This window comes from Hyaena hyaena, unplaced genomic scaffold (assembly GCF_003009895.1).
Source record: "Hyaena hyaena isolate Hyena2069 unplaced genomic scaffold, ASM300989v1 scaffold_230, whole genome shotgun sequence".
Taxonomy (NCBI): domain Eukaryota; kingdom Metazoa; phylum Chordata; class Mammalia; order Carnivora; family Hyaenidae; genus Hyaena; species Hyaena hyaena.
The window spans coordinates 850,720-876,271 of record NW_024080863.1 but is presented as its reverse complement, the minus strand read 5'-3'; the positions used below and the strand labels follow the sequence as shown (position 1 = coordinate 876,271).

General features: G+C 48.0%; 1 protein-coding gene across 3 annotated transcripts in view; it reads right to left on the bottom strand.

Moving 5' to 3' along the window:
- The window catches only part of LOXL2 (lysyl oxidase like 2), a 94,598-nt gene that overhangs the window by 57,631 nt on the left and 11,415 nt on the right, over positions 1–25,552 (bottom strand). For 2 of the 3 annotated variants that reach the window (XM_039243769.1, XM_039243771.1), the window contains exons 2-3: positions 8,111–8,534; positions 1,199–1,374 (exon numbers count right to left, since the gene is read on the bottom strand). In XM_039243769.1, the coding sequence (XP_039099700.1) occupies positions 1,199–1,374; positions 8,111–8,465 (531 nt within the window). In that variant the 5' untranslated portion in view covers positions 8,466–8,534. Of the gene's footprint in view, positions 1–1,198; positions 1,375–8,110; positions 8,535–14,577; positions 14,748–25,552 lie in introns of those variants that run through there. The other variant, XM_039243770.1, reaches the window with a different exon arrangement.

The window sequence follows — 25,552 nt, the reverse complement described above, 5'->3', positions numbered from 1 at the left end:
AGAAGGCCGCTCACTCGGCCTGTCCTAAGCCCCACACACCTTGTACATACAGACAGTGCCATAAACATTTATTGATTTTGGTGTTTGGGTGGAGAACTTATTGAAAAGCTAACTCTGAAATTTAGCCGTAAGCGTAGAAGGGTCACAAGCCCTTTGCCTTTTCCAAATGCTGACTAGGGTCAGGCTAGTTACAACAGAATAATCTGAGAGAGCTTTAAAAACGAGTCTCCTCCCCTAGTGGGAGATTCTGATTCAGGGGGTCTGGGGTGAGGCCTCAGTATCTGCATTTTAAAAGGATTCTGACCTCCAGCTAGTTTTGAAAACAATGGTTCTTTGGTAGCCAACCTCCAAGATGGCCCCTGATAGTCTTCACCTTCTGCAGTCACACCCTTGGGTAATTTTCTCCCAGACGGTGTACATTGGTCTGTGTGACCAACAGAATATAGCAGAAATGATGGTGTACTGCTCCCAAGATTAGGTTATGGAAGGCTGTAGCTTCCATTTTTTGTTCTCTTTCTGTCTTTCCCTTTTGAATCAATCCCTCGCTCTGGAAAAGGGCAACCGCCACGTCTTAAGCCTATAGAGAGGCTGTGTACAGAGGACCAGAGGGCTACAGCTGACAGCCAGAAAGAAACTAAAGCTGGCCAACAGCTGCCTGAGTCAGCTTGGGAGAGGTCACCCTAGCCCCTGATGACTTCATGAGAGAATCTGGATCAGAGTCAACCAGCTAAGCTGCTCCTGGATTCCTGACCCTCAGAAACGAAGTAAGCTAATAAGGTCTGTTGTTTGAAGCTGCAAAATTTGGGGAGTAATTTGTTACATGGCAATTGGTAACTAGTACATTTTCCCAGCCCAAAGGGCAAGCTCCTGGGCAGAGCACAGGAAGGCTTTCATGATGCCCTTTGTAGCTTCATTTCACACTACTCTTGGGCAGTACTCACCTACTTATCTCCAGTTCACGCATCAGTGCCTCAGTGCCTTTACCCAAGTCATTCTTTGTGTCTGGAATACCCTTTTACCACTGACAATATCCTCTTCCCCAGAAACCCTCCCCTCAACTGCCCTGCACCAAACCAGGTTGGCTTGGGTGCCCTCTTCCGTGCTCACATGCTTTTCTTGGAATCAGTAGGCAAGAAGGGAGTTTCATGGAAGAAGGAAAGTATTCGTGTGAGGGAGTCATCAAGAGCATGAGACTTGCCTCTATGTGGTTGACCAACGAATTGTCAAACTTAAAGCCAGGAATCCTTTTGTCACTGCATACCACGCCCACGTCTTCTGTGTGCTTGCAGTCGGTGACACCCCAGCCATTGGAGGAGCAGGCTGCGAGGGTGGCCTCTTTGCCCGTGCAGTAGATATTATCCAACCAGATGGGCCCTGAAGGAAGCAGAGAAGAGAGAGACCAAGCACTGTGTCAAAGTAGGTTTGAGTCTTTGGGGGCACCAACGTCATACACAGGAAGAGAATTTGTCTCTAATTTTGGCAGTTATTGTGGCCATCCGTCGATTTTTGGTATGTTTAATATATTGAGTATGGTTCTAGACCATCTGGATTCCATTTCTGGAGTAGGCAGCTGATATGATTTGGGGATGTGGTAGACTGAATGTGAAATGAACAGAAACCAGATCTGAGCCCAGAAGTCGCGTGATATAGTAGAAAGGGCAGAGATGTTGGATACTAAGCTGGATTAATGCTGGCAGAGCCACTCAGCTATATGACCTTGGTCAAATCCCCTCTCGTTAGATACTTCAACCGCAGGGCTATGTGTACAGATTAGAGATAATACATGGCACATGCCTAGTTTATCACTGGCCCGTAGTTATTCAAGCTTGGTAACAATGATGATGATGGTGGTTTTAGTTATACTGACTATGGCACAAGCCAGACTCACGTTCCATCTGCAGCAGAGGCTGACTTCCGACCCTTTGGGGAAAATGTAAGCTATCCTACAACTGAGGCTGTGGAGTTTTTCTGGCATTTTCATACACATCACCTCCCCTGACTCTTGGTGCCTCAAGACATTGTTATTCCCACTTCTCAGACATAGAGCTTTGGCTCAGAGAGGGTGGCTCATTCTGCAAGGCCACTCCCCAAACCTAGAACCTGGTCCAGTGAATGCTCTTCTCACTTTCTGATGTTTCCTAGCCAATGACTCCAAGACAGCTCCACCAGACTAACCCATAGAGCCGCCACCTCATGTTCCAGAAGTCAGGTGAAGGCAGGGCTGGGCTGCAGTCGAACAATCCGCCTGAGGGGCCCTGTGGAATTCTGCTCAGCTCCGTGTCTCTACCTGCTTTGCACTAAGTAGAGAATTCAGCATGCAAAGTACTAGAGGGTTTGTCACAACGAAACCTCACCTCAGACCCATTAGAATGGCTACTACCAAAAGGACAGAAAATAACACATGTTGGCAAAGCGGTGGAGAAGCTGGGACCCTTGTTTCCCTAGCAGTTGGGAAAAATGTAAAACGGTGCATCACTATGGAAAACAGTATGGCGGTTTCTTAAGAAATTAAAAATGGGAGGTACAGGCTTCCAGTTATAGAATGAAAAAGTCATGAGATGAAAGGCACAATAGGGAATATAGTCAATGGTATTGTAATAGCACTACATGGCGACAGGTGGCAGTAACTACACTCCTGGTGAGCACAGCATAATGTAGACATTTTTCCAATTCCCATGTTGTACACCCAAAACTAATGGAACACTGTGTGTTGGCTATACTTCAATAAATAAATATTTAAAAAATAAAAATGGGATTACCACGCAATCCAGCAATCCCCACTTCAGGGATTATACCCAAAAGAGCTGAAAGCAGGGTGTCCAAGAGATATTTGCACACTCACGTGCAATACAGCATTATTCACAATAGTCAGAAGCTGGGAGCAACTCAAGTGTCCATATGGACAAACTGTGGTGGATACTTCCGCTGGACTATTACTCAGCATTAAAAAGGAAGGAAATTCTAACACAGGCTTGGCAACACGGATGGACCTTCAGGACATTATGCTAAGTGAAATAAGCCAGTCACAAAATGATAGAAACTAGATGATTCCACTTAGATGAGGTACTTAAGGTCAAGTTCATAAAGACAGACAGTAGAATGGAGGTTGCCATGGGCTGGGAGAGGGGAGCATGAGGAGTGGTTGTTGAATGGGGACTGAGTTTCAGTACTGCAAGATAAAAAGCATTCCGGAGGTTGGTCGTACAACCATATGAAGGTACTAACACTACTGAATTGTACCCTTAAAAGTGGAGCAGACGGCATATTTTGATGAGTATTTTATCACAAAAATAAGATTTTTTTAAGTGCTAAAGGGTTTTCAAATAGTGATTTTCATAAGTACCACTACAAAATGAAAGGAAACAAAATCAAATGTCTCCTTTCCCTCATGGCTTCAGGCAGGGCTCTATAGTATAATGCAGCCAGATAACCTGGGCTCAATCTCTCTGCCTTGGGCTTGGGCACCACATAACTTGGCCAACTACTTAACCAAACCTGTTTCCCATTTCTAAAGTGAAAACAAGAATCCCCAACAAACAGGTCACCATGGAGATTTGATGAGATAATGTATGTGCTCAGTAGGTGTCCAGCCCCCCTTCCCTTCCTCCTTCCAGTAAATCAGAAAAACAGGGAATCCCATTGTTTTCACAATGAAAGGAAAACACAGATAAAAACACTCCCATTGTAGAGACAAGAAAACTGAGGAGAATCTGAGGTTCTTCAAGGTCAGAGAGGACACGGGGCCAGTCCCTGACTCCGGGGGGCCTTCCGAACCGCGTTCGCTGTGACGGATGGCTGGTCCAGGCTTGAACCAGAGCGCCGCAGACACATTGTGGAGAACAACAAGCTTATTGAAAACATCTGGGCTGAGGTTTTCCAACTGGTTTCTCAATTTGGCCTCGCTTCCCAGCCGTCAAACTCCACGGAAACATATGCTCCCTAATCGGTTGCTGCTTCAGCAACAAACCAATGTTTGTCTTGCTAAGTACTAGCAACGGAAAAGACCCTCTGTGTTTGAAGTGGGGCCTCTTCTTTGGAAATTCGGTGGCAAAGCTGCTGAAGAGACAGAGATGGTGAAAAGGAGCAGGGCCCTTATTCCAACTGTAACAGGAGAAACCACCCCAGATAAAGGGGTGGGAAGCAGGACAGTGTGCAGCCAAAGGAAGCACCGGGAGCTGCAGAGCAGACCCTCCAGGACCTGCTTTACTTTTTGATAAGAAACATTTGAAATGAGATCCCTGGCATGCTAAGGGAACTAACCTCCCCCAAAGAGCTGACCCCAAGAGCTGCTTTCTTGTTTCCTTTTCATTTTTGAGAGAGAGAGAGAGAGAGAGAAAGAGAGAGAGAGAGACAGCATGAGCAAGGGAGGAGCAGAGAAAAGGGGACAGAAAATTTAAAGTGGGCTCTACGCTGACAGCAGAAAGCTTGCTGCCCGGCTCGAACTCACAAACTATGAGATCATGACCTGAGCTGAAGTCAGATGCTCAACTAACTGAGCAACCCAAGTGGCTGCTTTCTTGAGTAGCTTTAGCTCACTGTCAGTAATCCTACCCTTCGCATGTTCTCACCAGTTATTTCTTCGTAGATGGTAGAAGTGTAAATTTCTCCATAGCCATCACCAGGCATGATACACTACACTAATCACAGCATCACCAGGCATGATATACTAATTTGGCCTGATTCGATGACAGTATTTTTTCTGATCCCAAAGCAGCTGGCCCTGGTTCTACCTGCTGGGATGCAGGGTAGTTCTGGCACAGTTCAGAGGACACCATCTCAGAGCTGCTAGGAAATGAGCACTTGGACCACAGATGGGGCTCTAACTTTGGACATAAAAAGCCAGACAATTGATCGGTAGCAAAACGTCATTTGGCTCTGTCCATTCATTCACTCTAAGACGTGTTTCTCCTGACAAAAGGAGAGGAGATGTATAAACCCATTAACAGGCCATTTGGAAGACAGAGATCCCAAATGAAACTCTTTCTGAATGCCAGAGGATTCCCTGCTGCTATCAGGGCAACTGTTCAAGTTAGAATTTCTGGGGCCCCACCGCGGTCATCTGCTGGCTTTGTCACTCTGATCTGAACACTGGGGTGGGGGCGAGGGCATTGGAGGGATCCGATCTTGTCCCAGGCCTGAAGACCAGCAAAGGTGACTGTGACACCCATCCAGAGGATGGGAAATAGAGCAGCTGCCCCTCTAGAAACTTCTGAAAGGGTCCATGAGTTCCCTGAGCTCAAAGACACATTAAGAGAAAAGACTTGTTGACAGTCCAGACTGGAAAGCCTGGGAGGGGCTAGATGCATCCCAGGGCTTCATTACTGGTGTCTGCTCATCAGGAGCAGGGGACAGTGAGTGCTCCTGGGGGGATGGCCTGGTAAGTGCTCCGTTGAGGGTTCCCAATTCACGCACAGAGCCGACTTGTAGGCTAAACTCCTTCATGGGAGCACACCCCTGGGCACTGGGCACATCCTCTGGTCTCTATGCCAATGACTGCTTGTCACCTGTTTTTAGTATTCTCCTAAATCAAAATGAATCAACCGGCTAATATTCACTGAGTGCCCACCACGTCCCCAGTGCTAAGAATCTGAGATGGATGCTGAAGATATTCAAATACCTTTATATTTAAAAGATCTCTCAGGATGTAAAAACCTAGTGCCACTTTATATAGACAACATAAGCCCCAAGGTTGGGAGACATGAGAGATTATAATTTTTTTTAACATCTTTCTTTCTTTCTTTCTTTCTTTCTTTCTTTCTTTTTCTTTCCTTCCTCCCTCCCTCCCTCCCTCCCTTCCTTACTTCTTTCTTTCTTTCTATACTCCATAGTGCAGCCATCCAGGTATGGACTATGGTTACTTTTTTTAATGTTTATTTATTTATTTTGAGAAAGTCAGAGGAGAGCACATGTGCATGAGCAGGGGAGGAGCAGAGAGAGAGGGAAGAAAGAGAATCCCAAGAAGGCTCAGATCTCTGTCAGCACAGAGCCCGATGTGGGCCTTGATCTCACGAACAAGGAGATCATGACCTGAGCAGAAATCAAGAGCCAGATGCTTAACCGACTGAGCTACCCAGGTGCCTCTGTTTCACCCTTTCTTATTGATACTTCTCCTTTCCTGAGCCCTTCTGGTTTCAATATCCACACAGATGACCCTTCCAGGACTCTTTGGCCTCTTGTTACTATAGCTTCTCTCCCAAATGCCTTTCTTCTGCCCTATGTCAGCCACTCTCCCATGGTTGCAGCTTAGACCTTGTCATTACCAACAATGGCACCCCTCCCCAATGTCCATTTCAGCCCTTCTGCTGAAGCAGAAGCAGCTCCTTCCACATCCCCATCCATCCCCAAAGATGTCTCTAGCACACTCCTTCTCGTATTGCAATCTCTACCCTGACCATGACCCCAGCAGCCTTCCACCCAAGTCCCCCAAGTAGCACCATCCTATTCACCCAGCCCGGATCCCAGGCACGGTGGTTTCAATTGCTCCTTCACATATTCCCTCTGCTCTCTTTCACTCTTTTCCCTTCATCCTCCTTGGATGGCAAAGTCTGAGCCAGGTTAACCCACCTCCCTGGCCATGCCATGCTCACTTCTGGGCAGGCCAACTGGGGCTGGGGAAAAAAAACCACACCCATCTAATCCGATGACAGGTAAACCTTAAGTCTGGGTAGAAGTAAAATAAAGTTGTCACTGTAAAGCCCCCACAACTATTGGAAAGTATTTGTTATAAAATACCTAAGTTTGAGAGTCTGGGAGTGAAAACACAAATGTGACGTTATCCCTGGATTACTCAGCCGGCAGAATACATGGAGACGTACAAGTATGGAGACATGTCCAGAGGTTTGAAAAGGAGACAGCATTTGCCAATTCTTCTTCGCTACTTTAAATTTTTTGTTTTTAATGTTTATTTATTTTTTTAATTTTTTTAAAAAAATTTAAATTTATTTTTGAGAGTCAGAGAGAGACAGCGCAGGGGAGGGTCAGAGAGAGAGGGAGACACAGAATCTGAAGCAGGCTCCAGGCTCTGAGCTGTCAGCACAGAGCCCAACACGGGGCTTGAAATCACAAACTGCAAGATCGTGACCTGAGCCGAAGTCGGAAGCTTAACCAACTGAGCCGCCCAGGCGCCCCTCATCTTTGCTGCTTTAATCTTGTCACTGCTAGGGAACCCAGAGTCAGCTTCGGAGAACAGTTCACTCAACCTGTGGTCTCTTGGTCTGACTACTCCCACGGAACATACTCAATTGCACGGAGGTGAGATACACAGGAGATGGGTTTCCTTTTTCCGATCATTGCAAGAATAACAGAAAGCAAGGGCTGAAAGGACCATAATAATGATCTATTTCAATGACTACCAAACCTGACTATATATACAATCGTTGGGAGGCTTCCCAATGTCAGAGTCCTAGACTCTAGCCCAGACTTTAGCTGAGAACATTATGGGTTAGCTCCCCCCTCCATGGACTGAGCTCAGGGTTCTGAACTCCAACACCTGCTTTCCCTCAAAGCTTTTTTTTTTTTACCAAAACATCCTTTTTTTTCCCCTAAAATATTTTGATTTGCACTTGACGAGGGAAGAAAGAGTGGGCCAACCAAAGTGAAACACCCAAAGCAACTCTGTTCCCATCATGGACACTCTCAGAACAGCATATTAGTGTTAACAATGGGAACGCTACGTGAGCAGCATGGTGGGGAGATGCAGGGAACGCCAGCCTGTAGGCAGCCTTTGGTGACTGGGAGACAGGCATCACCTTCCCTGGCTGATGCAGCCCCAGGCAGGGCCCACGGAGCTGTGGGTACAGCCTGACATCAGCCCTTATCTAGGGTCACCAACCGCTCTGCTTTGGCCACAAGGAGGCATTTCCTGGATACCAGGTTTCACGCGTGAAAACCAGGAAAGTCCAAAGCAGGCTGGTTGGTCACTGTGCCCTTTCCCAGAGCCTGTCTGCTCCCACCTTCCTGCACAGACGTAGGAGGCTTTCCAGCAGGGGTATTACCAGGAATTCACACTTGACGGTAACTGCATCCTACTGTACCAGGTTATCTGTGCAAGGGACTCTTCCTGGGGTTTCCAGGGACGCTAGCACTCAGCTCCAAAGCACAGAGCGTTTACCTTCCCCTTTGCCGTAGGAGGAGCTGGCCGTCCAGGACTTGGCCTCCACGTATCCCAACTCCCGGCAGACGACGTGGGCCGCGTGGATGGAGAAGTCGTCGTCACACACGGTGCCCCACTGGCCGTTGTAGTACACCTCCACCCGCCCCTCGCTGTGCTTCCTCTTCTGGCCCGCCAGGCGGAGCTGGATCTTGACGACGTCGGAGGGCACCTGTGGCCGGTGGTACTCGGGGGCCGGCTGCTGAAAGTACTCGGGGTAGTGGGGCCAGCCCTCGTACTGCGCCAGGCTCAGGGACAGGAGCAGGGAGAGCACGGCCAGACAGCCGACAAGGCGCCAGCCTCCACACGTTTCCATTCCTGTCCTCTGGCTGGAGGCCCTGGCCGAGGGGGTGCTGGGCGGTGAGGGGCGGCAGGCAGGACTGTCCTGGAAGACAGGGAGGGATGCAGGTTATAGGGATCTACAGAACGTCCGGCGAGCTCACCACTCCTTCGTTCACATTCTGCACCCCGACCCCGTCTTCTCCCACCTTGCACTTCAGCCGACAGGTCCGTGAATTCCTACCTGTTCTGCCCATCCACTTTTCAGATCTCTGACATGTTTTGTTTTGTTTTGTTTTTCAGTAGACTTCCTGGCAGGAACCAGAGCGCATTCAAACTTAATTTGAGCACAGTTTTAAAAAAGATCATCTCAGAGATGAGCTCTGAGCAGAGCTCAGAGGAACGGACAACAGATAACCTAGTACTTCGGGCTGGCAGCAGAGGAAAAGACACTTCCCACTCCAGCTTGAAGGGCTGGGGAGGGAGTGGTTGACAGGACCAGAGAGAATGGCCAAGCTGAGAGGGTCACCTGTTTGGAGCTGTGTCTTCAGTAAAGGGTCTTAGAGCCAAACCACAGCCACAGGACCAGGAGGAATAAATACCTGACCTCACTATCTTCTGGTCTTCTACTCTCTTTCTGGTGTCTCCTATTAGGCAAGCCCACCCTGCAGCCCGAAGCTGAGCCTGTGGGTGCAGTCTGTATGGGGTTGGCCTCCTGGGGCCGAGGGGATCACAGGGAGAGAGGGCAGCAGTGGTCAGGGCGAACAGAGGGCATCCAGCACATTCTCCTCATTCTCCCCACCTCTGTACTGCTCATTCCCCAGGGCCCGGACCAGTTCCCACCTCCTTTATGCAACATCTGTACCGAAGCAGCCTCTGTGGTTCTCGCCTTCCAAGGTGGGCTCATTATCTAGACATTCTTCTCAACCTTTCCAGACACTTCCCTAACCCCAGGTAGGTTACAAACTTTTCAAGGGCAGGAATTGTAGCTCGTTCTAATTTGGTTCCTCCAGAGTAAACATTTACAAGTTCACGGACATGTTTATTGAATGAGAAGGTGATGTGGCTCCAGGGGCTGAGCACCTGGTGAAGCACGGAGCTTTAGAGTACTTCGTGGAAGGGGCCCTGTGTGCGCTCTCCGGGTTCCCATGTGCGTTTCCACGTGCGATGTCCTCCATCCAAAGTCTCCTTCAACAGCCCTCACGCAGGGCCCTTAGCTGAGCTGTGCCTTCTGCAAGCAGCAGCTTCAGGCAGCAGTCCCGATGCCAAAGATGTCCTGGCGACGTCCCTTTTCTAGGCTTCTCTCCCTGAGGGATGCCGGGGGCTGAGACTAGTCTGCTCTTAGCACAGAGGGGAGGCACACAGCTCTTTGTGGCAAACAGGAGAGGGGCTGAGCGGCCTGTCATCAGGTGAGGGAGGACTGGACAGCAGGGTAGTGGGGAGCACAGACGCTAGGCCAGACAAGTTGGATTTGAATCCTCATTCTGATACCTACTAGCTGTGCACCCTCAGGAAAATACTTGACTTCTCTGTGCTTCTCTGTGTGTCCTCGCTATACAATGGGGAAACTACTACCTAGCTCACAGAAGTGTTATGGAGATTGAATGGATGGCACCTACTAAGTACCGCGGGAGCATTTGCTACATAAAAAATTAAAATTCTCACAATTGTGGTCACCATACCCCAGTGCAGCCTACCTCTAAGAATTCTACAGTGAGGACTACAGCAAGAGATAAATACTTAGGTCATGTGCTTCGGCCCTTCCATAATTCAGAGAGAGGAAACACTGGCTTAAGAGGACCCCAGGTATGTTTCACAGGAGAGGAAGTAGTCTTGGGACATGGGGCCCCAGAAGCAAAACCAGGACCAGCAGGTGGGAGCTAACCCTGTAATCTTTCATCAGGTACAGAGGCTTAGGCTGACTGTGTTCAGTTCATGGCACCTCACCATCAAAGAAGGACCAGGTAACTGCCCAGAGCTGCCCAGGAGGGATGATCTAACTTGGAGAGATGCGTTCCATGTCTGCAGGGAGGGCCTGGCAGTGCCCAGTCCCCTGTAGTGGGCGCGGGGCGAAGATGCCGGTGTTAGGGAGACAAGGAGCTGAGGACTGTGGAAAGTCCTCCTGGAGATCCACTCGTCATCATCCCATGAGTCACAAATAAGGTCAGAAAGCCATGGGAGTTCTGGCAACGGCCCCCTTCAGACCACAGCCAGCCCCGTGGCTCTGAGGGGAAGCACCTTTGCCTCCTGTGCCCTGGCAACGCTTCGCTCCCATCACTGCACATTTGCATCCCCACGCCCCACTGCACCTCATTAAAACCGTGGGGCATGGTGAGGGAGGCAGGGATTATGATTCTACTACAGGGAGAAAGTCAAGAACCAGGGGGAACTGGGGACTTTATCAGAGTTGCCCATTAGCACAGGCAGCGCCAGAACAAGCCACTCCCAGGCTACCAAGACATCAAGGATCCACCAGCACGTGTAAGGAACGCCCAAATTCCACCTGCCAAATAGAAGCCTCACATAGCAGCTACCATAGCCCATAGCTACACTCTCAGCTTCGGGTCCAACTACCCCTCTCTCCCTGCCCTCGCTCCAGACCTTCACATGTCACCTGTCCAATCACATCAGCCTACACTTGGTGTAAGTTTTACATATCGCCGCGTTCCCATTTCCTCTCTCTCCCTTTCCCTCCAAATAGTGTAAGTCACAGCCCCTCCCATTCTTCAAGGGAAACTTCCCAGATGCTCCTGGAGGGGCCAAGTGCAGGCCACTCCAACATGCGCCACTTTAGCACGAAGATTATTTTTGAGTTAAAAGCAATCAAAACCTAGCAGATTCAGGAAAAGCTCTTTACCTCCCTTTCAATTGCCTAAAAAATATTTAGATGGAGGACCTGGTCCAGGAAGAGAGCTGTCACCATAGATAACTCCATTATGATGTGAACCAGGTGTGCTAGACAGGGAGGAACCTAGCAAGGCCTGTTTGGTCAAAGTCCTGTGTGTCCCATTGTTTCTGAGCGGCCTGAGTGTCCCCCCCACCCCTGCCCCCTCCACCGCCCCTGCAAACATTTGTTTACCAAACATTTACTCTTATCATCTTCCTGTGAACTGCATTCCTTCCCTTTGAAGTCCCACACCCCTACTCCCTTCCTTTAGTTCAGGAAGACGAATGAACCTCATTTTGCCTGTCTTTGGAATTTCCATGTCTGTGTAGATTCCCCATATGTATGAAATTAAATTTAATTTTCTCCTGTTAATCTGTCAGGTGCCAGTGCGACTCTTAGCCCAGCTAGAAGGGCGTTAAAGGGCAGAGGAAGTTCTTTCTCTAATCGGAATGAATGTTTCCTCTGATTTCCTTTAAAATAGTATTTTGCTTGCACTTTACACAATTATCCTTCCCAGAGCTCATTAATCCCTTACAAGTGCACTTTTCATATGCAAACCAGCCAATGCAGAACCCAACTACCTCCTTACCCAAATCTCATAGGATCTTAGGATCTTATCTGGGGCACTATCCCCCTGACCTAATCACCCCAGCGCCAGGGACTAGACAACTAGAGACAGCACCTAATGCCCCAGAGTGAGCTGATATGATGATATGATTCAATCAGCTGATCCTAAACTTGCTTAGCCTGCTTCCTCAGCCTCAACCATTCCTTCCTGGGGCGGTCGCAGTAAAGGCTCTTGCCCATGTTTTCCCCTCACTCCCTCTGCCTTTGCCCGACCCTGGTGCTTCTGCATGTGGTCCCCCATGGTACAATTTGCCCCGTTTTTAGGAATCAATGAATATAAACTTCTTCCTTCAAAACGGTCTGCGTGTCTTACCATACCTGATTCAAATGAGGTAAACCCTATTATTATCCTCAGGATGAAAATGAAGCACAGAGAGGTTTGGCAGCTCACCCAAGGTTGCACTGATGGTAAGATGTGCAAGCCAGGCTCTGAATACCGGCAACAGATTGACCCAGGCTGTGTCCTCCATCACTGGGCTTTACTACCCCTAGCAGCCCACCCCAGTTCAGGATTTGCCTGTCCCCCCTACTCCCAGCACCAGCGCCCCCCCCCAACAGGAGAGCTATAGATGCCTCCAGATTATATAGTCATGTCTCAGAGAGAAGCGAAAAGAATATGTGGCCCTGAAATTTTTAAAAAGAAATCTTACTCTCTGGATGTGTATATCTATAAGCTGTTCCACATCGCTTCCTGGATTCTCTAATCTGTGGGAATGGCCAGTGTTCAACTCCTAAATCTTTCCTAGAACAGTGCTCCTGAATTTTTTTGCTTCTTTTGTGGGGCCTTCTGCTTCTTACTCTGGGGGATTGTAAAGAATTAAACCCAGATGCTTCTCTCTTCTTTTAGAAATAACTTTTATGCTTTTTTCGTCCGTATTATAAAAGTTATACAAGCTAATGACAAAAATCTGGATAACACAAACAAGTAAAAGGGAGAAAATAACTCACAATATCACTGTCAGAGGGAATCATTATCAACACTATGGTATATATCTCTCCAGCCTTTCTTTTCTGTACATTCATATATCCTTTCAAAAAACGGAGACAATTTTTTACATACTTGCTTTGCAAACTGCTTTTCACATTTAACAGTATGTGCGAATATTATGCTACCTTGACTATTCTTTTTTACAAGACTGCTTTTATTAATATACCATAAAATTGGATAATCTTATCACAAAATTTTTTACTGCTATAAACATTATTGAAATGACTATCCTTGTAGCTAAAACTCTGCACAATCTTGGGATAAATTCCAAAAAGAAAAACTGCTGGGCCAAAGAGCTGATAAAAAGTCAATCCTTTTGTAAAACTAGAAGACTGTCCAGCAAGACTATTAATTTACACATCAGCCAGTAGTATGTAGATTTCCCCACAAAACCGAAATTGTAGCGAAGGCCATGTTTTCAAACCTTTCTGGATCTGAGAGGTAGATGTATTTTGTTTTAACGAGCATTTCTGTTACTCAGGAGGTTGTGTTCCCCCACTCCATGCTATTGGCCACCTTCCTTCTTTCTGAAATTATCTCTTAATGCTTTTTCTACTCAATGTGCCTCTTTGCATTATTGCTTTGTAAAATCCATTTTTCTCACTGGTATCCAAACAACCTTCAGGAGGGAAAAACTACCAGGTAGAAACCAAGGGCCACAGCAAGCAGCTGGCGTGGGTGGAAAGCAAAATGCCCTGTGGTCTCCCCTCCCGCTGCTTCGCTGTCACCGGGTTCAGGCCTCACCTGCTCTACCCAAGAGCCCTGGACTTGAGCTTGGGTTCACTGCCTGAGGCCCCAGCTGCCTGGAGGGAGGTGGCCTGCAGGGAATCTGTCCAGAGTGGCCCCACTGTTTCTGGCCACCGCTGGCAGGCTGGGCTGCCCTGCGACCCTGATGACCCTGGGTGAACAGAGCCCCGCCCCCCAGGGGGGAGGTTCGGGACCCAGCTGCGGGGGGCGGGGCCCGGGGCTGTTGTGCTGAGCGGTCCTCCCAGCCCATCAGGGACCCGGGCCGCGGAAGTCCTGGGGGGGGTGGGGGGAGGGGGAAGACTGCAGCCGCACGAGGCCCGGTGTGGGCGCACACGTGAGCCCCAGGGGGCTTGGGGAGCGCGGGGGTTCGGGTGACCAGCGTCCCCGAGGGGGGACCGCGCACTGACCGCGCGGGCTGGACTTCCTGGCCCAGCTGGAGCCGCGCCCGCGGCCCCGCTGCCTCCCTCGGGCCTCTCCTGGAACAGGGCAGGGTGAGGACCGGGTGGGCTGGGCAGTGCCAGGCTCCGTGGGAGCGGCTGTCCCCTCTCTGCTTGCGTTGCCCGCCTCGGTGATCTGGCACTCAACCCGGCCCCCGGGCTTAGCGCGGAACCTGGCATACTTAGCCCGTATTTTAAAAGAGTTAGATAAGGACAGGATACAGCTGCCTCAGGGTGGACCCATCCTCATTTCTGGAAGGTGGGGCGGAGGGAGGGCAGAAGAGACCAGGCCAACCGCAGGCCTCGCAGATGGTGGGGAAGAGTCGCAGTTTTACTCATAAACAACAGACCCGGCCACCGGCAGTAGTTCTGAGGTTATAGCTGGGTTGGCACAGCGGGAGTGCTCTATCATCCCTAGCAAACTACTTCCCCTCTTCACTGTTTCTCTCTGTAAAATACATACCTCGCTCGGGCCTGTGAGAACAGTGGCAAAGCAGAGGAAAACCTGGATTAGGTCATCCTCACTTTTCCCTGGGAGGTGGGAGCCCCGTCGTGGCCCAAGCTGCCTTCCCCAGTCCCAGCTTTCTCGAACACAGTGACTGCTCCCATCCGCTGTAGGTTCCCTGTGCGAATTTTCTGTCGTGAAACCACAGAGGGGAGGAGTGACAGACAGCAGTCAAACCTCAAACAAGAAAGACTCCCTCAACTTTCTGCCCTCACTGTAAACAATGTCTTGTATCCCATACACGCTCCTTCAGGAAAGGAGCGTCAGAGCAGGGAAGAATGTCATTTTTTTATTGAACAATTGCAGGGCTTGGGCTGGATTTTGGTAGTGCCTATCAAATAAAGTTCTCTCTGTGGATTTATCCTCTGGGAGGAGGGGACAAGTAAGAGTGAGGGTGTAGAGAAACACCCTCTCCCTTCTATTCCTCCCAGAACCAAGGGACAGTTTGTATGATCTATAGTTCCTGTGCTCCATCTGCTTATTCAGTTCTTATTCATAGAATCTGTATACACTGTGCTATGTAAATGAAAGGTACTATTATACTTACCATTGAGCTGAGCATCTATTTATTTTTTATTTTATTTATTTTTAAATATAATTCATGGTCAAGTTGGCTAACAGTGTGTACAGCGTGCTCCTGGTTTTGGGGGTAGATTCCCGTGACTCATTGCTTACGTCCAACACCCAGTGTTGAGCACCTATTTTGTACCCAGTACGGAGCTAGCTGCTGTGGGAGAGCCATAGGAAATGGGAGGTGCTCGCATTCTTGTGGGGTGGGTCCTATCTCCCCATCTAGAATGTAAATTCTGTTCTCCTTTCTCTCCCATTGTCTCTTGGGCTGGTCCCCTCTGGAATGGGAGAATTCTAAGAGAATTTACCCAGGTTTTGAATAGTTGAGCCCAGATTAGGGAAGCATTAAGTGTTATGGATTTATGGGGGCGCCTGAGTGGCTCAGTTGGTTAAGCATCCGCCTTTCAGCTCAGATCATGATCTCACAGTTCATGGGTTGGAGCCCCGCGTTGGGCTCTGTGCTGGTAGCTCTGAGCCTGGAGCCTGCTTCAGATTCTGTCTCTCCCTCTCTCTCTACCTCTCAGAGCTCACACTCAGTCTCTCTCTCAAAATAAACATTAAAAAGTTATGGATTTATGGATACAAGAGGTCTGTGTGAGTTAGAACAAAATCAAGAGAAGATTTTTGCCAGAAAGGGCCATGCAAGGCCATTTGAAAGGGGGAAGGCCATGTCCAGGGTCACCTGGCTAAGGAAGCAAGAGCAGGGAATAATTTATATCTCCTGGTTCCCAAATCCAGGACTCCTCCCACTTCAGTACTAAGGTCCTCCCACTTCAGTACTAAGGTCAGAAGAGGAAGGCCTTGAGCAGGGCTGGGAAAAGGAATTAGGAAAAGAAAACGTGGAGTAGTCTGGACTAGAGCAAACAATGTGATTAAAGCAATCGGTGTGGAAATAAGCAATCTGTGCAGCGACAGAAAGAGGTGGCTTTGGAACACAGTGTTTAGAAGGGGCTGGAAAAGGATGGATGGGCAGATCTTCAGAGCAGGAGGGGAATCCAGAGTCACGAAGTCCATCTCATTTCACTTTATAGAAAAAAGAAATGAGGACCAAGAGTTTAATGGACTGACCCATGGTCAATGGATAGTAGTTGGCAGAGCCTTTTCTTGACCTTGGGTATCTTGGTTTCCAATTCTATCTCCTATACTGAATGCCTTTGTCTGTCCCTATTTTGTTTTTCAGTCAGCCTCTAAGTTCTCAGCTTGCAGAGGATCTAGAAGCATCCTGCCAGACCCCAGGATGCAGCCAGGGACCATGACAAGACCTCGGGTTCTCAGTCTCTTCTGTAATCTGAGTCCCTGCACTCCCAGGCTCCAGTCCTTCTATTCTGTGCCATGAAGAGGGTGGGCTAGTACAGGGAAGGCAAGCAGATGTCGATTTGCAATGTCAAATTCAACCAGCTCATGGTGGCTGTCTAGGGTGTCTGACATCAAGACGTAACAGGCAAGAGTGCTGGCACGGGTTTGTGACGACTGCTATGACGGGGCGGGACAGTGGCAGCATGCCTGCTGGCCTTTGCCATCCTGGACACTGGATGAATGATCTGAAGAACTCAGAACTGTAAGATTTTATGAATCCACTGAGGTCCTAAATGGCTTAGATGAGAAGCCAGTTGTTATAGGTTGAATTATGTCCCCTGCCTTGCTCTGGTCAGCCTTTCTTGGGGCAAATCCTTCCCTCTCTGAAACCTGATCCTGATTCTGCTGCTGAAGTCATGCTTCCTCCATGGATCTCTCACTATTGCTCCCTGATGCTACTGAGGCCCTCTGAACACATGCTGTGTGCATCCACTCCGTGCTACAGCTGCTGTATCCACATCCACTGATCTGATCTGATGGCCATCTGATGCTCGACATGCCTCTCTGTGGTGATTTTATTTATTTTTATTTATTTTTATTTATTTCTAGGAGAGAGAGAGAGAGAGAGAGAGAGCGTGAGCAGGGGAGGGTCAGAGAGAGAGGGAGATACAGACTCTGAAACAGGCTCCAGGCTCCGAGCTGGCAGTCAGCACAGAGCCCAACGCAGGGCTCGAACCCACGAACCGTGAGATCATGACCTAAGCGAAAGTCGGATGCTTAACCGACTAAGCCACCCAGGCGCCCCTGTGGTGATTTTAAAACACGCTCTACTCTATGATCATAGGTCAAAGTGTATTCAAGTAAAGTGGATGGGAGGGGACCTTTGACTCCCTCATCTTCCAACATAAAGGTCCGCTTGCCTCTCGGCAGCCCCTCCTCTGGTATCTATTGGCACCACTGGTTCCCTGGAAGGTCTTGCTGGGTATCTTGGAATCAGAACACAAAGGTTGGAATTCTGCCTCCACCACATCCAATATGGATTTGGGGACAATTTACTTTTAGAGCCAGAATTTCCTCTTTTGATTATGGAAATAACCTTCCTTATGTGTGTGCACACATGTGTATAGATTAAATGAAATAATGTAAATTCCTAGCACACAGCATAGACTCATTCACATTAGTTTTCTTCTTGCCTTCCTTCCAACTCAGAACCCCTTGATTTGAGTACCTACAGTACCCAGCAGGTACTCAGCAAATATTTATTGAGTGAATGAATATAAATTCCTCTTCGCATCTTCACACCCCACCCAAAATGCCTTTTTCTTCTGATGTAGATGCATTGGAAAGCAAGGTGATAAATTCATTCCCCATGAAATTATCATATTTAGGAATTTAACAGATGAAAGAATAAATTAATTACTCCTCTAAGGACAGGGCACCTTTACATTGTTAACAAGGAACTGCTAGATACGAGTTCCAATAGTCAAATATTACATATCATACCATGTCAGCGGTAAAGGAAACAGGGCTTTTCATGAGTAAGTAGGCCTTCCCTGAGCTTTTCAGATCAGCTGACGCACTCAGGTGCCTGCTTACCTCTGAAATTCACTCTGAGTAGTGAAGGTGGAAGGCAGACAGGGTGATTTATGGGAGATAAAGATGCCCTGGGATCATAAAATCTCAACAGATAACCAATGCTTAATATCTAGACGAGAGTTGTGGGCTGTAAGATGGGCTCTCGGAGAGGCAGAGTAAGGCATAGTCCCAACCCGTCACAGCTGATTTCCTGGGAAAGGTGCCAAGTCCCTGTACATACCTGATTGCCATCTAAGGATGAGACCCTCCCCACATGCTGGACTTGACATCCTCATGGCCTGAGAATGTCTGAGGCAGCGAGCAACGCTGACACGCAGAGGGGAGAACAGTTGTGGCTGTCCACAGGGTCCACATGGCAGACCCATGGGGGACAGTGACTCCTCAATACCCACCTCCCCGGAGAAGCCGGCTCCAGCGACTTCTGCCTTCTGGGCTTACCTCCCACAGTACCTTTGGCTATGCTCGGGAAGCTAGACAGGGCTGGGCCTCATCACTTCCTTTGAGTGTGTCAGGGGAGGCCAAGGACATTCTGTTCTCTCTCTGAGGCCATTGCCGAATAGAAGCCAGGCTCGGGAAGGAAGGCAGAAAGAATGCTTATGGGGCAGCTTCAGAGGCTCTGTCATTCAACATAACATATTGGAAGGTGCTGAGAGGTAGATGGGCTTGACCTTTGGGGGCCAGGTCATTTTGTGGTGCATAGACTGTGGTGAGCAACTCCATACTCGTTCCCCCACCCACGGACGTATGATACACTTTCTTACTCTCTGCCTATTTTATGTATTCATTTGTACCCCCCCCCACCTTCTTCTAAAAGTATGATTTCTGCTTTTATCCAGAAACCTGGACACTACACAGGCTGGCATTGAAGGTGGGATTCTGTTAAAGAGAAAGCTGGATTAAAAAAAAAAAACACCTGTATTTATTTATTTATTGTATTCATTCTGTATCTATTCCTGTGTGAAAAGTGCTTTACAGGTATGAACCAATTTAATTTTCTAGACTAGAGCTTCCCAATAGAAACATAAAGCAAGCCATATATGGGCTTTACATTTTTCCAGTAGTCACATTTAAAAAGTAAAAGAAAATGGATGAAATTAATGTTAATGATATATCTTATATCCCAAATATTATCATTCCAGCGTGTAATCAATATACAATTGTTAATGAGATAGTTGACATTCCTTTCTTCCATAAGTCTTTGAGATCTGGTGGTACTTTACATTCAGAGCACATCTCAATGTGGACAAGTACATTTCAGGTGCTCGGTGGCTCCACTTGGTGGTGGCCGCCATACTGGACGGCACAGCTCCAGGCAGCCCTCTGAGAGTGTATTATAAACATCCCTATCTCCCTGAGGAAAAACTGAGGGACAGAAAGGCTACATGATTTTCCTAAGGTCACACAGATAAGAGGTGATCAAGCTGAGATTTGCATCTAGGCATCCAGACACCAGAACTGATACGTTTATTCATGAATCGTTCTTATCCCTGTGATTGAGACAAACACACTCTGGTATACCCAGCCTTGCCCAGGGACCAATTTGCCTGAGAAGACTGCTTTGGGTTTAAAGGATTTGAGCTTCACTAAGAAATGTACTAGGCTCTGTGCGCCTGGGTGGCTCAGTTGGTTAAGTGTGCAGTTCTGGCTCAGGTCATGATCTCAGGGTTCATGAGTGTGAGCCCCATGTCAGGCTCTGTGCTGACAGCTCACAGCCGGGAACTGTGCCGGGAACAAGAGATTCTGTGTCTCCCTCTCTCTTTCTCTGCTCCTCCCCACTCATGTTCCATCTCTCTCTCTCAAAAATAAAATAAACATAAAAATAAAGAGAGAGATGTACTAGGCTCCAAATGGTGAAAAATAAAACCAAAGATTGAATTTTAATTTGAATTAAAAAACCAGAAGAACACTATGTCTCTTACCTTCTCTGGCACCTAATCATAAACATATTATGGTCAATTCTCCCTTTCCCTTCCCGGACATTTGATGACATTTGGATTGGTGAAAGACACATTTCTCTTCTTCACACCTGCTCTCTGAGTCCTCGGTCAGAGATTTTTATTCTACTAAAGACATCAGAAAAATGGTGGAGACATCTGGCTAAATGTAGCGTCTGATACCATAGCTTGGGGAGTTTTTAGACAGGAGGGAGAGCTATTCAGCATTCACCTTTGAAGACCATCCAGGTCATCCATGGCCATATTTAATTCCAGGAACATCTTCTACCCTGAACACAAGCCAACTGGGTCAGCAGAACATATCTGCAGCTCGTTCACACATACCAAAAAGCAAGCTCAAGAGGTTTTCGACAACCCTCTCCAGGCATGCTGAGGAAAGTTCACAAGGGGAAAGCTCACCTTGGAGAGGACTGTTAAAATCTCATCTGACTGAAGTCTAGGAACTACTGCAGCAGATGGTCTTAATTATTCACACAGTTTAGCTCGGGAGTGGGCCATCATCAGAGGGTTCAAGGCAGGATGCCCACGGACTGCAGTATTTGATTAACATGAATGAGAGCCAGTGAGTGCCAGAAGAAAGTTGGCTGTGATTGTGGCTTATCAGAATGTGGTAAAGTATCTCTCCCAATATGTTCTCACTGGGCTCTTGGCTGAGCAGTTGAGGACATTCTCACATTCAATTCAGTCCACCAGAGGATACAACTTCCACACAGTTGATGCTAGGGTAAGCTATGCCAAGAAGAGGCACTATGCCCCCAGGGGTATCTGGGAGAGATATGGAAAGAATCCCTTCACCTCACTAGGATTGAAGGTTCTAGGCATTCCTGACAAACATCAGCCAGAGTCCACTCACCTTCCTCATGGGCCTTGAGCACCGTCTATAAGCAGAGACCCATTCGACAGCCTGCACATTCTTTCCCCATGAAGAATAGGCTGGACCCACTGCTACCTCTCTACTGTCAGTAAGCAGCAGGGGGCAGTTTAGAGGCACGCAGACCTGGGTTCAAATCTCACTTCCCCTTATGAGCTCTGTGACCTCAGGTACACTGAGATTTTCTGAGTCTCTGTATTTCATCTGTCAAATGGAAACGATATAAACTTAAAAGCAATGTTTTAAAGGGAAAGCAAGAAACACCTGCTCTTCAGGATTGCTATAAAAATCAAAGATCGCATTTCTTATGTTCCTGATCTATATAGTAGGAGGTCAAACATTATCAGGTAAAATATTTTGGTTCAAATAGATGGAGCCTGCTAGATTCGGGTCGGGCAATTCAAGTGCTAACCACGAGATGCTAAGCTGTGTTATGCAAGCGGTTGTGCTTAATTTTGATCCTCTCGTTCCCCCTACTTGTCATCTGGGGGAACTGGGAACTTCCAAGGATGAGCTTCGGTAGTTCCTCTTGGATCCAGCTCTAGGAACAACTTACTTGAAAACTAGACATATATGTTTGCTCCAGAGAATATATGATGTTGGAGAAAAGTATAATTCCCTAAATCAATAGGTGTTGTCACATGCGCTGTATAAGCTAGGTGGGTGCTAAATTGTGCGAAGTTCCATGGAAGGGTGGGCTCCAGGGAGTCTGTCTGTAGTGTCTGCAAAACTTTCAAATGGGGTTTAAGTCATCCAATGCTATGATCCCAACAGTGGCATTGTTCTCACAACACACAAAATATTTGAAAATCCTTTGCTGAACTTTATCCCAGCAGGGCTCCAAAAGGCAAAAGAGGAAATGTAAACGTGGCGTTTCCAGGGTCCTATTCTTAGGCTACTATTTGACAGCTAACTCATTCTGCCAAGCAAAGAATATGAAAGGCTGCCTCTAAAAAAAAAAAAAAAATCTGAGTCTCAAGATTTCCTGGGCTGGGGGGAGGCTTCCAAATGTTTTCCTTCCCCCGGGGAGGAATCACATCTGAATTGCTCCATCATCTCAAGGGGCTTCTGTGCTATAGAACTTGCCTGCCTAAAAATATTTTCTGAAGGGTGGCTATTGACTGCCCTCATGCAGCCTCAAACAATATGACAGACCATGGCCTCTTACCAGTGACACTTCACTTCGTGGCACCCAGTCAAAAAATGCCCCACGTCACCCTCCTATACTGTTGGTGGGAATGTAAACTGGTGCAGCCCCTCTGGAAAACAGTGTGGAGGTTCCTTAAAATATTAACAGAACTCCCCTATGACCCAGCAGGAGGACTGCTAGGAATTTACCCAAGGGACACAGGAGTGCTGATGCATAGGGGCACATGTAGCCCAGTGTTCATAGCAGCACTCTCAACAATAGCCAAAACATGGAAAGAGCCTAAGTGTCCATCAACTGACTAATGGATCAAGAAGATGTTGTTTATTTATATTATGGAATACTACATGGCAATGAGAAAGAATGAAATCTGGCCATTTGTAGCAACATGGATGGACCTTGAGGGTGTTATGCTGAGTGAAATAAGTTAGGCAGAGAAGGACAGACACCATATGTTTGCACATATAGGTGGATTAGGAGGAACTTAATGGAGGATCATGGGGGAAGAGAAGGGGAAAAATAGTTGGGGAGAGGGAGGCAAACCATGAGGGACTCTTGAATGCTGAGAACAAACTGAGGGCTGATGGGGTGCGGAGAGGGGAAGGGGGGTGATGGGCATGGAGGAGGGCACTTGTTGGGATGAGCACTAGGTGTTGTATGGAAACCAACTTGACAATAAACTATTTAAGAAAAAAAAATGCCCCATGTGACCAGTGGATTCCTAGCCAGTAACAAAGGCAGACAAGGGGGAAGTGCAGTGTAAACATCATTCACTATTTGTACGGAGTGCATTTAGCAAAAAGCACTGCTCTTCTACAAGCTGATCCTCTTAACAATTTCCCCTCCTCCTGCCCACCAACATGACTGTCCAGGGTCTGCCTCAAGCAGGCCTCCCTGGGGCTCCAGCTTTCCATGACTGGCTCTGACATGTCTAGGCCCCTCAGAGGCAGGGAAATGATTCATTCCTCCCAACCCTTGCTCCACATCTTGTGTTCCAGAGCTCCCAGTAGTTGGCCTTCCTGCTCCGAATGGGAAGCATCACATAAACGATGACAGTACCACTCTCCAGTCACAAGCAGTGGCCCACGATGCAAAGGGCGCTTGCTCAGTGTTCGTTGAACAGCGGAGCACAGAACTCAGTGGAATTCTTTCACCCAGACAGAACGCTCCACTTAACATCTCTGCCAGATGTCGGCATTCAGATACCGGGTCAAGGGGTGGGGTGGGGGCTGTCTCCTTCATCAGACCCTCACCGCCAGGGATTCCTGCTGGGTCAGCAGGACTGATGAATGGTTCTCATTCACGGCCCAGAGCGCACCGCGGGGAGGCTACCCCAGCTGTGGTCCGGGTGCTGCTTCTGGCGCCACACGGAACACATTCCTTTGTGGAAGAAGGCTGCCTTTGGTGAATGGGGTGTGCTCAGAGAATGAGGGCAGCGGTGGGGACGATGGGGCCTTTCTGAACCACCTCAGACAAGAATGCAGACTTTGACACCAGGCTTGGCCAGGGCTGGTCCATTTGGCCCCTGGCCAAAGATTCCACCTCAGCTCTGTCTATTTCTGGCCACGGGGCAGGAATGTTCAGGGCACAGGGAAATGGTGAGAAGGTAAGCATATAAAGCTGAATTTTTTTTTTTTTTTAGCCTTCAGAAAGAGGCCTTTGTCAGGTGTAATTTGTTGTGATCAACTGGGGTTCCCCACAGTCCATCTCTGGTTCTGGATGGAATCTCATTTTAACCAGGCTGTTTCTTGGGGAGGCTGAAGGTAAGGTTCAAACTCTTAAAAGCATGCCTAATGAAGACTGTCCGACTGGATCAGAAAGGTAAAGTCAAATATATATAGCATCCATAAGAGACACATTTTATCTCTATAGCACATAGCCCATAAAGAGAGGGAGAGAAAATCCAAAAATCAGTGCTGCTGCTTGAAGGCAATACCATTGTAATGGCAGTGGGAACAGAGTGAGGCAAAGATGCCCATCAGATTCAAATCAACCAATCCCTAACTCCTAAAAAAATGAAGACCTACTTTGACTACGGGTTAACATACAGTAATTAAAAGAACATGGTGTTGGCATCTGAGAGTGGTGTCAGGTTCAGATCTGGCTTCTGCAACTAGAGAAGGGTCTTACTATCTTAGTGAGTTACATAAGAAGTGTCAAGGGCCCAGGTTACCTGGGTGGCTCAGCTGGTTAAGTGTTGGACTTCAGCTCAGGTCATGATCTCACAGTTTGTGGGTTTGAGCCCCTCGTCGGGTTCCGTGCTGATAGCTCAGAGCCTGGAGCCTGCTTCAGATTCTGTGATTGGCTCTCTCTCTGCCCCTCTCCCACTCATGTTCCATCTCTCTCTCAAAAAAAAAAACAAAAAATCCAAAAAACAACATTAAAAAAAAAAGAGAAGTATCAAGGGCCCAGTAGAGTGACTGGCTCATAGCAATGCTCAATGAGTGGTAACTATTATAATTATAAAACTCAGCAAGAACCTGGAAAAATCCCAGGAGGGGTGTCACTTCACCCACTGACCACTCTTAACACACCACCTCCCCTACTCGGCACACACACTCCACACACACTGTTTCCCAGAGTTACAATCGGTAGCCAAACTGGTCTGAGTTTTTGCACTTTAGGGGGAGGAAAACAGAAGCCGGAGCCAGAATGGTGTCCAAACTTGGTCAGCAATCCAATCACTGTAAACAAGTCGTGTTTTTAGGGCAGGAAGTGTAGTTAGGGATGAGACCCACCGCATGCAAATTCCTGGAGTGCTGGTCCAGGAACAGACAGGTAGGGAAGGGCTTGGCCGTGCCCATAAAAGGAGTACACTGGGTGGGTAGTGGAGGGAATTCTGCGTTAGAAGGAGGAAAAAATCAGTTTTTCAAAGAGATGGCTCCTCAAAAGTGGCCAAGGAGGTACTGGTTAGCTTTCCTTGTGCCTCAGGTAGAGCTATTCCTAGCAGGACTCATCTTGGCTTTGTACACTGTGTCTCCACTAGTTTTCAGGCCAAGCGTGCATCCAAGTGATGCAACCTCAGCCAAAAGTCCGTTCTTCGGGCCTGAGCCCCTCAGATGGGAACTAGACCCAGGGGGCCCAGCAAAGGAAGGAACAGCTGGTACAGAGACCATAGCCACATCTTTGCCTTGTCTGGAAATGTCTGGCTACACTGAGGAGGGGGTAGGAGTGCTGGTCTCAAGTTTGTTAAAAGCCTGTGATCTGGGATTCTGCTGTGAATTAGAAGCAGTGGGTTCCTTCCAGAAGCCCGGTGAGTAATAGCAGCAGGCACCGACCGCCACATCACCAATGCTGGCTGGGCTTGGCTGCACAATGCCAGCTGGTACTGTCACTGCTGATCATTTCTAGAGATAATGGCATCTGCAGAGTAGTGGCATACACACACGTACCTACAAGTCCCTGCTCTTCCTGGGGGAGGCAGACTTCCTCAGCTACCTTTGGACCTCATCAGTGTCAGTGGTGCTGATCACAAGTCTTTTCTGGGCCTCCATCTAA